The sequence below is a fragment of the Aotus nancymaae genome, unplaced genomic scaffold, assembly GCF_030222135.1.
Source record: "Aotus nancymaae isolate 86718 unplaced genomic scaffold, 86718_ANA_hifiasm-v0.15.2.pri h1tg000006l, whole genome shotgun sequence".
Lineage (NCBI taxonomy): Eukaryota > Metazoa > Chordata > Mammalia > Primates > Aotidae > Aotus > Aotus nancymaae.
Window position 1 is genome coordinate 36,537,158 of NW_026988417.1, and position 16,172 is coordinate 36,553,329.

Genomic DNA, 16,172 nt, shown 5'->3' on the forward strand with positions numbered 1-16,172 from the left:
CTGTGTCATACTTTCCTTGACAAGGTACTCAGGACACATCATTTCACTTGTTTAATTAACTGTCTTCCCTGATAACCTACTAGCTCCATAAAGGCAGGTGTTGAGTCTATTTTGTTCACATCACTTTATTCTCCATGCCTTGCACACGGTATGGCACTTTGTTAATATCTGTTGGATAAATAAGTAAATCAAGGAAGCCATGAAATATTAGCTTTGAATGGTATAATGTATTATAAAATCAGGAATACGATACATATAAAGTTAATAGATGCATCTGAAGTACTGGTTGTAGAAACAACTGAATTTATACCGGTTGTAGAAACAACTGAACTAATATACAATTCATAGGTGCATTTGAAGTACTGATTGTAGAAACAACTGAATTTACTTTGTCTTTGAGAAGAGGTTCATGAAGAGATCTGGGTTTTGAAAATCTTTGCATTGAAAATGCTACCGATGTCACATCATATTCACCTGATAAGGTAATATTGCTTGTGTGTTATTATCATTCTTGGTAGTATTGCTTGTTTGTTATCATTCATTTTTCCTTAATGACCAAATTTTTCTGCCTTTGGAGCAATTTGGCCCATAGGGGCTGGCAGACAACACAGCCTCTCCCCAGTGCAGGGGAAGGGCTGTGGGGAGGCTTACATCTAAAATTTGTGGGTGAATATTGAAAAATAGTAACTTCACTTTTTTATAAAGAAAAAGCCTCCTGGTCAACATGGTGAAACCCCGTCTCTACTAAAAATACAAAAAATTAGCTGGGCACAGTGGCGCGTGCCTGTAATCCCAGATACTCAGGAGGCTGAGGCAGGAGAATTGCCTGAACTCAGGAGGCAGAGCTTGCGATGAGCCGAGATCGTGCATTGCACTCCAGCCTGGGTAACAAGAGCGAAACTCTGTCTCAAAAAAAAAAAAAAAGAAAAAAAGAAAAAGCCTTAGGTCAAGAGTCATAACACCTGAGTTCTAGCTCTGCCTTCCTTGCTTCATTTAAATATTTAAATATTTACTCTATTCCAGGCCCTGTGCTTGGATCTAAGCCTACAATAGTGAACAAGACATACACATGGTCCCTCCCTCACCAAACCTGAAGGTCTACTCCTCTGCTATGGGAGACAGCCATTCCTAACTGCCACAGGCCACTGAACTTTTCTGGGCTAGTTTCCCCATCTGCAGAGAGAGGGTGTTAATTACAAGATGACCATCAAAGTCCCTTCTGAATCTAAAATATGACTAAGAACAACACAATCACTCCCATAAGCCAGTTAGCCAAAGTTCTTCTTCCTAGTCCTCCTCATCCCACATCCTAGGAGCCGAGAAACCAGACCTTTGAGAGTGAGGATCAAGGGCAAATGTAGACCAAGGAAACCTGCCATAGGCAGCAAGGCTGGATCCACCTCCACAGACACCCTAACAGAATGGGAAGAGTCCCAGAATGAGGAAAGACACTCACGTAAGTCCTGGCTGTGCCAACTCGGTTTCCTCATCTGCTGAATGAAAGCTTAGAGGACACAGTCAAGGTCCCTTCCAGCACTAGTACTACAGGACTCTGCTTCCTCGTCCTAAAAGTCTCCTTCATCAAAACACTCACCAAAGAGCCATGAGAAGATGAACGATAAGCAGGCAGACCCTGGATACTCACAAAGCATGTCAGTATGACAATTACATCAAATACTAAAGAAAAACAGTCACAATTTTGATCAGCTAGCTAAGAATAAACCAATTGGTGAATCTTCCGAAGTTCCTCCAAAAGAAAATGTCATGTTCTACTCTTATCTGTCAGGCCCTTCTTGCGCTGTTATAAAGAAATATCTGGGGCCAGGCAGGGTGGCTCACACCTGTAATCCCAGCTCTTTGGGAGGCGGAGGTGGGTGGATCACCTGAGGTCAGGAATTCCAGACTAGCCTGGCCAACATGGTGAAAGCCCATCTCTACTAAAAAATACAAAAGCTAGCCGGGAGTGGTGGCAGGCGCCTGTAATCCCAGCTACTCGGGAGGCTGAGGCAGGAGAATCACTTGAACCTGGGAGGTGGAGATCACACCATTGCACTCCAGTAGCCTGAGTGACACAGCAAGAACCTGTGCTCCCAAAAAAGAAATAACTGAGACTGAGTAATTTTGTAAGAAGAGCTCAGGGTTCTGCAGGCTGTACAGGAAGCATAGTGGCATCTGCTTGTGGGGAGGCCTCAGGAAGCTTCCAATCATGGCAGAAGGCAAAGGAGGGACAGGCACATCACAAGGCGAAACCAGGAGGAAGAGAGTTGGGGGAGGTACCACACACTTCTAAACAAACAAATCTCATGCGAACTCACTCACTATAGTGAGGATAGCACTTCTCATGATGGTGCTAAACCATTCATGAGAAATCTACCCCCATGATCCAATCCCCTCCCACCAGGCCCCACCTCCAATACTGGGGATTGCCAGTCAACATGAAATTTGGGAAGGGACAAATACACAGACTATATCACCTTATAAAAGGAATGCTTTCCTTCCTTCTTTGCCTAGTTTTGGTGGCTAATGGCTCTGCCCCACAAATCCCCTGCCTGCCAAGAGAACTCTGCCAAGCCCACTGGACCCTACTCCTCCCCGATGGGGCTTCTGGCACTGCTCACCGCTCCCTCCTCAAAGCCCCCTCTGCCCTTTACACAACCAGCACCAGCACCCATGGCTCAGGAGCAACAGGTGACAGGAAACCCCTCAGGTAATGGCAGAGGCCCAAAAAGGAAACTTCTGGAGAGGAACTTTCTCATCCTTCAGCTGTGACAGGTTAGTATTTGGTTTCAAGCAAGCGACAATAATACACTTTTTCAGCACTTACTATGTGCCAAGCACTCACTAGTTTTATCTCACGTAACTGACACAACAATGCCGTGAGGCATCTCAGCCATATTCTCTCTATAATACAGGTAAGGATAGTAACTTAAAGATTTTTTCTCTCTCTATTCAACAGGCATTTTTATTAGTGGCTGGATGCAGTTATCCACAAGAGTGTACAAACACAATGGGAGAGGGGGATAGGGTAGGGCTGGCGACTGGCAGGGTAAATGGGAGGTACCTGACTGGAGAGTTCTCTCTGTTTGGGATCCTGGGACAGTGCCACTGAGTAAAGATAAGAAGCCGGGTGCCTTGGGGTATTGAAGGTGGGAATGGAAAACCAGGTCCTCTGAGTTCAACAACTTTGGCAAAAGGATCCTCAGGGTAAGATGACCAGCCCCTCTACCCATCCAACCTCCAGAAAGTCCCTTGGGTAGATTCAGTTTCTCTTACAAAGAGAACTGTGTTAGTAACTGGCAGAAGAAAGCAGAGGAGAAATTTGGCCCAAACTCTCCATCTAGCTATCAAGTTTCCATTCTAATTGGCACCCATCAATAAAGTCACTTGAAATAAACAAAACCTTAGTTTTTTGAGGTATCCTTATTTTATTAGATTTTACACTAGAATACCAAAGTTGTGCTTCTTTTCCGAAGTGCCACTCATTTGAGGACTTATTTTCTCCATTGGAAATTTTGCTACTTTGAGCAGATTTATATTTGCCTCCCAACAGACACAAACAGATAAATTACAGAAGAGAAAATGCAGGACCCTAATCCCTTATCTGAAAACCTGGAGGTCAGACGTGCTTCTAAGTTCAGACCTTGTGATTTTAGGAAGGTAATGCAATGCATTTAGCACGCATCCTGTAACACTCAAATTAAATTCATTAATATTATTGCAGCAAAACATACAAATAGTCCAGAGAGAATAATATATACTATAGAACCTCACATTAGGCCAGGCGCGGTAGCGCACGCCTAAAATCCCAGCACTTTGGGAAGCCTAGATGGGTGGATCACATGAGGTCAAGAGTTTAAGATCAGCCTGGCCAACATAGTGAAACCCCATCTCTACTAAAAATAAAAAATCAGGCAGGCATGGTGGTGCATGCCTGTAATCCCAGTTAGTCAGGAGGCTGAGGCAGGAGAATCTCTTTAACCTGGGAGGCAGAGGTTGTGGTGAGTCGAGATCGCGCCACTGTACTCCAGCCTGGGCGACAAAGAGAGACTCCATCTATCTCAAAAAAAAAAAAAAAAAAAAAACCCTCAATTAGTTCAAATTAAGTTTTACGACCTACAGAGTATACCAAAAGCCTACAAGAAAAATGTTTTCAGAGCTTTTCCCATTTCAGAATTGTCCATAAAGGATTACATACATGCAAATGGCTCAAAAACTAGAAGAAAACAAAATCAACCTGATAGTTAACAACAATGTACAAATTAAAACAATCAAAGTACCGATTTTTGCCTAACAAATTAGCAATATGTTTTTCTGGGAAAATAACAAGAATATGAAATTGAGTCTTTTTGTTTTTTGAAACAGAGTCTCACTCTGTCGCCCAGACTGCAGTGCAGTGGTGTGATCCTGGCTCACTGCAACCTCTGCCTCTCAGGTTCAAGCAATTCTCCTGCCTCAGCCACCTGGGTAGCTGGGACTACAGGCACACGCCACCACACCTGGCTAATTTTTTAATTTTTTCAGTAGAGAAAGGGTTTTACCAGATTGTCCAGGCTGGTCTCGGACTCCTGACCTCAGGTGATCCACCTACTTCAGCCTCCTGGAGTCTTTTTTACTATTGCTCTGAGAATGTAACCTGAGCTGACCTTCAGATCAACACTGGTGTTATCAATGGCCTCAAAAATGTGAACATCTTTGACCCTCAAAGTGCCTTTTCAGGAACCCATTTTCTGTGGAAGTCCTTTTATATTTAGGCAAAATTTCATGCACAGAGGTGTTCACTGAAACTCACCTAAAAATAATTAGCAACTGAAATCTCCCAAATAAGTCCATAGTAAAGTAAAATATAGCAAATCCATACAATGGAACATTAGGCAGCCATTTTTTGAGTGTGTAGGGAAATGGAGAAACATTTATGTGTAACATAAGTTGAAAAGTCATGATACAAAGTTATATTGCATTATGAACCTATCCAAATTAAAAATGCATTCAGAGAAGACCAGAATGAAATATGCTAACAATGGCCAGTGCCTTGGAGTAATGAGATCAAGGGTGATCCTTGCCCCTTCCTCCCACAAACTTTAAATCTTTGGGGAAATTTTCCAAAAATACCTAAGGCACTGTATTTTACTAAAGGGAAATGGGAAAAAACAGCTCGGCTACTTAACTCCCATGCAACAGTAGCAATCTCTTAATCTGAGGTGTCACCCTGGGCTTTTTTAAAATTATAATGTCCCTATCATTGCAAAGCTATCACCACCTCCAGAATGAAAACCGTTTAATATATGTGGTCCACATTTATTACACAGTTTAAATGACATAATGTAAATTAAGCCTAGGGAAAAAAAACTATTATTTTTTAAAGATACACAGGATAAAAGATACAAGCCACTCTGCCATTTACCCAGACCTTTCACAGACAACAGCTCAGTAAAACAGAGCAGCCAGTAAGACAGATAGACAGGCATTGGCACAATGCCCATTTTACAGGTGAGGAAATGGAGGTGGACAGAACCGCACACTCCAGGCATCAGGGTCCCCCTCTGATTTTTGACTTCAAGTCTAAGGCCCTGACTTAAGGCTTGGTGCTCTTTCTACCATATCATGCCATGACCTTGTTAACTTAGTGATTCTTTATAAATATTTTAGAATAAAAAGAATTTTCTTCCTCAAAAAAATAGTTTAGTAATAAGCACAGACTTCACAATCAAATAGATCTGACTCAATGGACTCAATGCCAAAATCCAACTTACACACGAGTGATTTTTCAATTTCTCGGAGGCCCAATTTCCTCATCTACAAACACAGGAATAAAATTACGTATATAACTGACAGGAAATTCATTGTAAGAATGAAATGATTCGGGTACTTAGACTACTGCCTGCCACAAAACAGGTAATAATAAACACTGAATTCATTTTTCCTAAAAGAGTAAAGTGTCTACAGTGTACTAACACCAAATTCTAATTTGTTTTTATAAACCACACCAAAATTAGTAATATACCTGCTTTCAGCAGCACACCAAATCTTTGCAACCCCTGAAGTGTCCTAAATTACTAGGAACCACTCAACCTAATAGTTTATACAATGACAATTTAATTTATTCTTTTTGTCAGCTTTAAATTGCTTCTCTATTGTTCCAATAAGTTATTAAACTTCAACACTAGAGCCAAATAATTATTTTTAAAGAAACAATAAAATTTGTTGTTTCTTCACATGGGGCTTTGGTCTCTCACATTCAAATTCAACTATTCAAACTTCCAAAGAGATTCATTTCATTTCCTTTTTTGGAGGGGGTGGGGGCAGGGAATGGACAGAGACTTCTCAAATTTTTCATTTCCTTTTGAAATTAAATTTAGACATGGAATCCCAAGCTCCAAGGTGTGCTTTTTCAAAACTTTCCAAACGCTATGTATTATGTGGATGTACAGCTTTGCAGCTACCTGGCTAAAGGATAACCCAGAATTTAATAAAGCTTATCTTTAGCATCTAAAAAGGAGTCAGAATGCTGGATGGAAGCCCAGAGCCCAAGGCAATGTATTTCTCATCTCATCAGCCCCAGGACCTCTTCCACCCACTCCCACTCAAGGGCCATGCCCACTATCTAAGTGAGAAACTAATAAGCCCAAAGGTTGAGTAATCAGAGAACTTAAGGACATAAATAAGCCAAGATGTGGAAAATTACCCCTTTGAGTGCTTGTGGTATATAGTTTCGAATGCTGCTGCTAAGAGCCGAGTTTAACAAGATTCTTCTACTACGAAGGAAGTGAAAAAGGCATTGCCACTGCCCACCGTGAAGCTATGTGCCCTTCTTTTCTCTACTTAACAACTTCTAATAACCACATGCTTACAATTTTATGATGTCCTAAACTCTCTATCTTGGAATCTCAGCAAGATTGCTGAGGTTGACTCATATTCTATTTTTTTCTCTGCAGAGCAGTGGGATACAGTGGAAAGAGAATGAACTTTGGAATCAAGCAGTCTGGGTTATCCCAGATAAGATATATATAAAGGTACACACATACAAAGACACCTACTGGTTCTTCTTCTCTGATTGAATGCTGACTGGCACAGTACCTATGTGATGTTCAGACAACTGTTTAACCTCTCTTGCCTCCGTTGTCTTACTGGAAATAAGTAGTGCATAGGCTTATGAGCAATGAGTTGAAAAATGCATATGAAGGCTGGGCACGGTGGCCCACGCCTGTAATCCTAGCACTTTGAAAAACCAAGGAGAACAGATCACTTGAGGTCAGGAGTTCGAGACCAGCATAGCCAACATGGTAAAACCCTGATTCTACTAAAAATACAAAAATTAGCCAGGCGTGGTGGCAGGCGCCTGTAATCCCAGCTACTTGGGAGGCTGAAGCAGGAGAATTCACTTGAACCTTGGAGGTGGAGGTTGCAGTGAGCCAAGATCATGCCACTGCACTCCAGTCTGGGAGACAGAGTGAAACTCAGTCTTAAAAAAAAAAATTTTTTTTTAATTTTAAAATTAAAATGCATATAAGTACTCAACCCAAAGCCCAGCACACAGCAGGCACTCAACATTATTTCCCATTTCTTTCTCTCTACTTCCCTATGCTCAATGTACAAATATTAACATCATCTTTAGTTCCAAGGGGATCAGATGTTGGCTGGTCAGAACATCTTCTCTTTACACAGGCCTCAAGACACTGGCAAATTTGTGCTCTGCATCCGTTCCTTTTTAGACACGTGTTTCTTCTTCCACATTAACTTTCATCAAAAAGAAAAAAAAAAGGCTGTCATGCAATTAGATGAGAGCTTTCATCTTTCACATTCCAGTCCTGAGACCTGGGTGTTGCTCAGAAGTCAAACAAAACACACACCCACTCTAGGGATGGATTTCTCCTGCTGATGGCTTATTACATGCATCATGTGCTGAATTTTTAACAATTTTACTCCCAAATTGAGCTCTTCCCCAAATTCTGGAGCAACTGACTCTAACCCTCTAAGGAATGTCTCCAACCTCACATCCAGCTGGAACCTGACTATGCACCTATGTGTCCGAGCAATGAAACACAGGATGAAAATCAAAATGAACCAGCCAGGCATGGTGGCTCATGCCTGTAATCCCACCACTTTGGGAGGCCAAGGTGTGAGGATCACCTGAGGTTGGGTGTTCGAGACCAGCCCGGCCAACATGGCAAAATCCTGTCTCTACTAAAAATACAAAAATTAGCCGGGCGTGGTGGCACATGTCTATAATCCCAGCTGCTCGGGAGGCTGAGGCAGGAGAATCGCTTGAACCAGAGAGCTGGAGGTTGCAGTGAGCTGAAATCGTGCCACTGCACTCCAGTCTGGGTGACAGAGTGAGACCCTGTATCAAAAATGAAAAATAACCACACAAATTGTCCCATCCAATAAAACATGTCACTAGCTGCCATCTACCCAGGGTGGATGGCTGACAGAAATAAGGGCCTGCTAAAAAGACTCAGGAGACATACCATCCAACTTGTTCCCTTCCTAACCTGCTCTGGTGTCTATGAAAAAGCAAAGGCCAAAGTGATAAGTCAGTGTAAAAGTTGTAAGCAACTGAAATGTTCCCAGGAGGAAGAGTTTATGAATGTTTATGGAGGAGAGAGTCACTGTTAAAAGGCTCCCAGTTGCTTATTATTTGGACCTGAAGAGGAGATACCCCTGAGGTCAAGCTTGGAAGAGCTTGCTGACGTCAGACTCCAGGCTGTAGTAACCCCAAATGGCCAAGTAAGTATACTTTTTTTTTTAAACTGCTGTGGTTAGGTGGCCATTAAGAGGGGAAGCGGTGGTAAGGAATCCCTAGTGTCTGTAATCATAAAAGCAAAAGTGGACATAGGACTTCCATAGAAGTTACACCTCCTCTTAAGATTGATTTCAATTAAAAGCTGCTTCACCGTTGATGACACTGTAGCATCTCTGTTGGTGGCTTCCTGCCCTGACCACACAAGGTTCCTTTCGTGATGACAGGAATCAACACAAAGAAGAAAAAAATGTTAAGTTTACTAACACGCCTTCCGTTTTGTCGAGCCTGATTTATCCGGGATATATGGGAAGAAATGTGGATTCCTTGACCGGTTACAAGAATCTATCAACCACTATAATAAATAGAAAGTTGGAAAGAGATAGTCCTCTAGGTTTTAGGATATTTTAAGGTATTCTAAAGGGAGAGGGAGGCACAGACAGCGCACCCAGTGCTCTGTGTCACGATCTTCCGCTTGCGGCGCCTTTGAGGACAAGGGCAGCAGGAAAGGGGTCTGCGGGGTTCCGAGGCGCGCGGCCGTGGAGAAAGCGCCCCGGAGGAAGGCCTGGTGCCTACGCCCCGCACAGCTCGGGGCTGGGGGACACAGATCCTCGGAGGAGGCCCGGGGAGGGAAGGCGGGAGGGGAGGGACGGGAGCCATTGCCACGCACCGCGCCCTGCCCGGACCGCCCCGGGACAGCCAGTTGTTCAGTGCCAGGATCCCGCGACTGTGCCAGGACACGGGCACCTCGGGGCGCCGCGGGGCTTCCGTCCCGACCCCTTGTTTCCTTTCGCGCTACTGGGACCCGGCTCAGCACCGGCGCCCCGGGCCTGACCGGGCACTCACCTGGAGCCACCAGCGGCGAACTCACGGCGCCTCCCACGAAGACAGCAGCGGCGAGGGCGGCGGACCCCGGGAGTGCCCGCGGAGCCATCGCCGCGTCGATTCGTCCTCCTCTCCCAGGGCGTCGCGTCCCGCGCTCCGGCCGGCTGCGCCGCTCCAGAGCCGGCGGGCGGATCGAGTGGCCGGGCTCGGCCCCAGGAAGCGGCGAACCCCGCCCCGCCACGGCTCCGCCCCTTCCCCGCCCACACCACACCCACTTCGGCTCGGTCCCGCCTCTCCCCGCGAGCCCCGGGCTCCACCTAAGCCGGCACGAGGCCCACCCATGGCTCCGCCCCTGATGCCCCGCCCACCTCAGTCTGATTGCGCCTCTCCCTGCCAATCCCGCTTCCTTTCCAAACCCGGCGGCAGCTTCGGCGGCGCAGCTAAGCCATGGACACGCCTCCTTCCCCACCCAACTCGGTTCGGCCCCGCCTCTCCCTGCCGCGTCCGGAGCTCCGCCTAAGAAGGCACGAGGCTTATCCATAGCCCCACCCATAACCCCGCCCACTCCTCAGCCTCACCCCGCCTCTCCCTGCCGCTCCCGCTTCCTTTCCAAACCCGGCGGCCGCCTCGGCGGCGCAGTTAGGCTATAGCCCCGCCCTAGCGTCCCGCCCACCGGGGCCCGGCCCCGCCTCTGCTAGCCACGCCCACTTCCTTCCCAAATCCGGCCCGGATTACGCGGGAGCCTGGGGCGAGGGAAGGGTCGCCCAGGAGCAGCCTCCCTCTGTTGCTGGGACTGGGCGGGCGTGGGAAGAAAAGGAGGGAGCGCGCCCAGAGAAGCACTGGACGGCCAGAAGCGGCCAGCACTGGAGTAAGGATGGTGTTTTTTCGCTGTTGACATCTCTATCCAGCTAGCATTCCCCTCGGTTACAGGTCTAGGGAGTGATGCTGTGCCGGACGTCACGTTGTTGTTTGGAAATTTAGTACAAAAGATAAATCACTTAAATTTCTTCCTTTGTTTACATTTAAGCTGCTCCTATTGGGGAAAATACCTCTATGCATTTTCAGAAACAACTTGCCTTTTTTTAAATCGTGTGCCTCTATTGCATCTTGCACATACTCCTGCAAAGTAGGTCTTCCAGTACCCAGGCACTTATTATCTCCACATCCTCACATCAGCTCTGCGAGGTGACTATTAGAGGCCAGAGAGTAAACCCACGATGTCTGGGCCACCATGATCAATTGTAATTATCTCATTGTTTGCTGGCTGCTATGCCCTCTGCACATGGATGGAGGGTAGACAGCACACGCTAAGAGGTCAGAAGTGTTTTTTGAAGTTAAGTCTCTGAGGCCTATCAGCCTCAGAGACTCTCTCTGAATAGCTCGTTTTTACCGCCCTGTAGAGACTCCTGTTACTGGGCCATCAAGCATTTGCTTGAAGGAAATGCGGGCAGGCCTTGAGCAAATACTCAACACCAGCAAGGAGAGGGGTGCGTGGGGGCTGTGAGTTTTCACAGAATGGGTCTCATCCTTGAGGTGACTAATAGCCTCTAGTTTTCAGAAGACTATTTATTCTCTCACAGAGTCTTCCACGCAGTCTGCTAGACTATTATTATAAATATTGCGTTGATGTGGGAATTGCCAGTGACGGAAGCTCAGACCACTACAGTACAGATGGCTGGGGCTGAAGGATGGAGCCTCTGCCCTTTGAAGCCCAAGGAGGGCACTGTGTGCCCTGCGCTCAGTTGGCAGCGCATCCTGCAGTCTGGCAGGCTTAGCAGGCAGCCTTTGCTAGCTTTGTATCAACATAAACACTGAGAATGGGTGCAGAGGAAACCGATCCATGTGGGTTTCTAACTTAAAAAAAAAGGAAAGAATCCTGGACCTAGAAATTAAACTGTAAATTAAAAGTTGTAGCCAGAACCAGCTACATCATTTGCAGGGCACACTGCAAAATGAAAAGGCAGGGCCTTTTGTTCAAAAATCATTAAGAATTTCAAGATGGCAACAACACACACTGAATCAATTGTGGAGCCCTCCTAAACACACAGACCTGCACAGGTCACACACTTACAAAGCCAGCTCTGCTTTTGTAATTTAGAATGTTACAAAATGCTTGAATCAAGAAATCTATTCAAAATGTAAAATGTCATTTCAAAATTGAATCGTGTTTCACTCTTTTCCCACAGATTGAACTTACTATGAAAAAGACAGGATTGTTTTTAACAACACATTTGAATTGTATGTCTATTATGGCTCTTCACATATAAAAAATATAATCTAGTACTTAAACCTTGCCCATTATCTACCAGGCCTCTTGTTTTACAGAAGAGAGATGGCTAAGCGATCTGCCTGACACCCAGGGCTCTGAAATTTCTCCTAAACTTTCCATAACACCTGCTTGACACTCTCTATATATGTCTAACTTTTACATACTCCATATACATGCATTTGTATGTCTTGTTAAAGGAATGAAGGAAGGGTAGGAGGAAGGGAGAGAAAAAAGTGAAGAAGGGAAGGAGAGAAGAAAGAAAGAAAATGAAGCTTAAATTACTTTCCATATCCTTAACCCTACAGATGTATTCATACAACTTAATATTGTATTTATAATTTATACAATTTAATATGTATTCATACAATTTAAATAGCTTCTACATATGTATATCTAAAAATTCACTGTTTTATTTTAAAAGAACTCCAATGTAATGGAAGTTCTATTCTGTATTATGAAGGGGATGTCATATTTCTTCCTAGGAGATAAAATGGAACTTTTAAAACTAAGTGATATTTCCATTTTTTTAGAAATAAAAGTAGAGCTTTAATAACTCTTAATAACTGTCATTAATTAATAATGATAACTCTCATCCAGCCCTTAGATTTAGCCCAATCCTACGATTAGTACTCTCTTTGTATTCTTTCATCAATTCCTCATGACGATTTCATATTTTGGGAATCATTGTTAACAATCCTCACTTCAAAGCTGAGGGATTAGGACATTTACCTGAGTCACATGGCCACTCCCTGGCACCACCAGGATGCAAATCCAGGATCAGCTTCCTCAGGCCCACACTTGCAACTCCTCTTACACTCTTCTGCCTCTGAAATGCAGAACGCTAGTCAACCAGCTCCTCTGTTGCAATCTAAAGTCTTGTTCCCATATTCCTTCATTGCATGTTTAATCTAGCTTTTTTGAACTCTGTTTCAACAATTGCTTACATATTTTTTCCTCAATGAGAATAATTTATTGATTGATGGGAATGGATTATAAGTCAGAATGCATAGGATTAAATTTACAAATGTATAAAATGTGATGTCCTTTCTGATTTTTGTTGTTGTTTTTCAGTCTCTCTGTAAGGATTCAGTTAATTATTCCCCTTAGTAGAAACCTTTCCTGTTTTCCTCTGAACTGCTAAGCTGGTATTTTCATCACCATCATTTAAATGCTTAAGACTCAGTTGGCTGGTATTTACTCTAATTAATGTTGACATGCTTCCGCAGAAGGTCTCTGTAGGATATCGTCTGTGATTTCGATGTACTCATCTCTCCTTTTGAGAGGTTATATCCAGGACATAAGCTTACATTTCTTTTTTAAAAAATAAGTCTGCAGGGGAATAAAATATTTTACACAATCTGGGGCTACTTTGATATGACAACAAATATGTGCTGTGTTCCTAGTACTGGGCTGAGGGTGAGGGGATGGCGGGGAGAGTCGCTACAAATTTAAGAAAAAGATTCTAACTTTGCTTTTAAAGTTGTAAACCTACCTGGGAGAAAGGAAACAGCTGCATAAGTGAACAGAAATGGCCAACGGCCCAGGGGCCAGGGGACACAGCCCTGCTAAAGATTCACTCACTCTGTGACTCTCCGCAGGTTCTTTTGGGTTGGTCTTCTAACCTATAAAATCCAGGATGATAGGATGATTTCTAAAGGTTCCCACCCAGCCCTAAGATTCTATACCATGAGTAATCAAATGATAGGGAAAGCTAAGTCAGGCTACACTTCAGGGTTTCTCAACACTATGGACACTGTTGGTCCAATAATTCTTTGTTGCAGGGGACTGTTATGTGCACTGTAGGATGTCTAGCTACAATCCTTGACTGACTAAATGCCAGCAGCTCCCACCCCAGCTGTGACAACCAAATGTCTCCAGATATTACCAAATGACCCTAGGGGACAAAATCACTCCCAGTTGATAACCACTGGGCTAGAGGAATTCCAAGAAGATCAAAAGAATTGTAACTGGAGGCGCTTGAGCAAGGTTTCATGGAAGAGGTGCAACTTGAGCTGGGTCTTGAAGGACTGGGCTTGATGGAGAGATGAGGAATGTATATGAATGTATGCACAGTAAAAGTATTTGCATGGTACACACTGCACAATCATACGTATGCATAAGGAAAAGAGGAGGATGGTGCAGCAATAACCGTGGGTGGCAGCTGAGCACAATAGGGGACAAAAGGAGAGTGGAGAGCTTCAAATGCCCAGGAATTTATCATACATTACAATAAATAATTTTATCACCAAAATAGATTGTTTTAAGGGATATGAGAATAATTTCCATTGTTCAATTAGATATATTCCATCATAAATTAGGAAGCCTCAGCCGGGTGCAGTGGCTCACACCTGTAATCCCAGCACTTTGAAATTCCAAGGCAGGAGGATAGCTTAAGGCCAGGAGTCTGAAACCAGCCTGGACAACATAGCAAGACCCTATCTAAAATAAAAAAAAGGAAGCTTCAGAAAAGTAAAATTCAGAGGAATCTAATCAATAGCAATAGTGTCCCCAGTCTCTGTCCAATTACCTGGATCACTACATTGAGTTGTGTTTCATCGGCACATGGTCTCCCAAAAATTGCAAATAAGTGATTCAGATCATTTGTGACCAAAGCCTCCAAGTCAGGTGGATATAACATTGATACAGTTGTTCTCAGTAAAAAGCAAGAGAGAATTACAGTAAGACACTGTGTGGTTCAGGACCAGGGAAACCCACAAATGTACATTTCAGAGGATAAACTATAAAGTGCATGGTGTTTATCTTAGACAAGCCTCCTTTTGATCACAACCAACAGACACTTTAACAGTAAATATAGTATAAGGATAAAGCACTCTCGCAGATATAAAGAAGGCCAGGCCTGAAGCCCTCAAGCCAAGACTTCCCATGGCTGCCTCGACCCACACCCCACACAGCATGACCTCCACAAATTGGCTATAGATTGGCTTCCCTCAACTCAGGAGAATGTGAGGCTGCCCAGCCAGGGACTCTGAGTGTAACTGTTCATCCTAGACAAGGATGTTGGACATGGTCCTCCCACTGATTGATAGGTTCTATATAGAAAAGTATCATGGAAGCCAGCAGAATCTATCAAGAGTTTTCTGGGGAAAGAAGTGATCATCAATGTCAGATGTACCAAGGAGTTTGGTAAAACAAGGACCGAAAAGTTACCCAGCAAATCAGGCAATGTGGAGGTACCTGAAGACCCCTGTGGAAGAACATTAAGCTGAGTGATAGAGATGGAGCCCAGAGTGTAGTGGATAAAGAGTAAAAATAGTAGTAGAGAGTTTTCTTGGGCCAACCACAGTGGCTCACACCTGTAATCCCAGCACTCTGGAAGACCAAGGTGGGAGGATCACTTGAGCCCAGGAGTCTGAGACCAGCCTGGGCAACATGGTGAAACCTTGTCTCTACAAGAAGTACAAAAATTAGCTGGGCATCATGGTGTACACCTGTATTGCCAGCTACTCAGGAGGCTGACGTGGAAGGATTGCCTGAGCCCAGGGAGGTCTAGACTGCAGTGAGCCATGCTCATGCCACTGCACTCCAACCTGGGTGACAGAATATGACTTTGTCTCAAATAAAAAAAAAAAAAAAAGAAAAAGAAAAAAAGATTTCTCTTTCCAGAAATTTGGCTGAAATAAAATGGAGAAAATGTTGTATGGAGAACCTTGGCAGTCAAGAGAAGGTTTTTATGGATTGAAATCAATTTTATGGAACAACTGGAAAGCACATGGAGAGAAATATGTGAAGAAATGAGAGCAAGGAGAATACCTAACGTAGTAAGATGCAGAGGAACTTGATGATACGATCAAGAGCATAGGAGTTGTTGACCTCAAAGACAAACACTTGATGCTCTGAAATGAAAAGGAGAGACAAGAGAAATGGACCAATGTATAGATTTGCCCATGGGAAACAGAAAGTTCAGAAAGTTCTCATCAATAGAGGCAAAGCCATTGCTATGATCTGAATGTCCCAGCCAAAATTTATGTTATAATTTAGTTGCCATTGTGATGGTATTAAGAAGTGGGACCTTTAAGAGGTGATTAGGTTGTAAGGATTCTGACCTTAATAATAGATTGAGGCTGTTATCTCAGGAGTGGGTTAGTTATTGAGGGAGTGGGTTCCACATAAAAACAATGAATTCTGTCCAATTTCTTCTCTGTCTCCTGTGCTCACTTACCTTCTGCCTTCTGCCATGGGATAATGCAACACAAAGGCCCTCACCAGATGCTGGCACTATGCTCTTGGATTTCCCAGTCTCCAGAACTGTGAGGTGAATAGCCAAATAAATTTCTATTGTTTCTAAACAATATATCACCCAGTCTACAGTATTCTGTTATA

General features: G+C 43.9%; 1 protein-coding gene across 1 annotated transcript in view; it reads right to left on the reverse strand.

The window, feature by feature from the left end:
- Positions 1-9,760, reverse strand: part of RELL1 (RELT like 1) — a 74,993-nt gene extending 65,233 nt beyond the window's left edge. The window contains exon 1 of the mRNA XM_012474980.2: positions 9,584-9,760. Coding sequence (XP_012330403.1) covers positions 9,584-9,671 — 88 coding nt within the window. The 5' untranslated portion in view covers positions 9,672-9,760. The remainder of the gene's footprint in view (positions 1-9,583) is intronic.
- Positions 9,761-16,172: the final 6,412 nt, after the last annotated feature.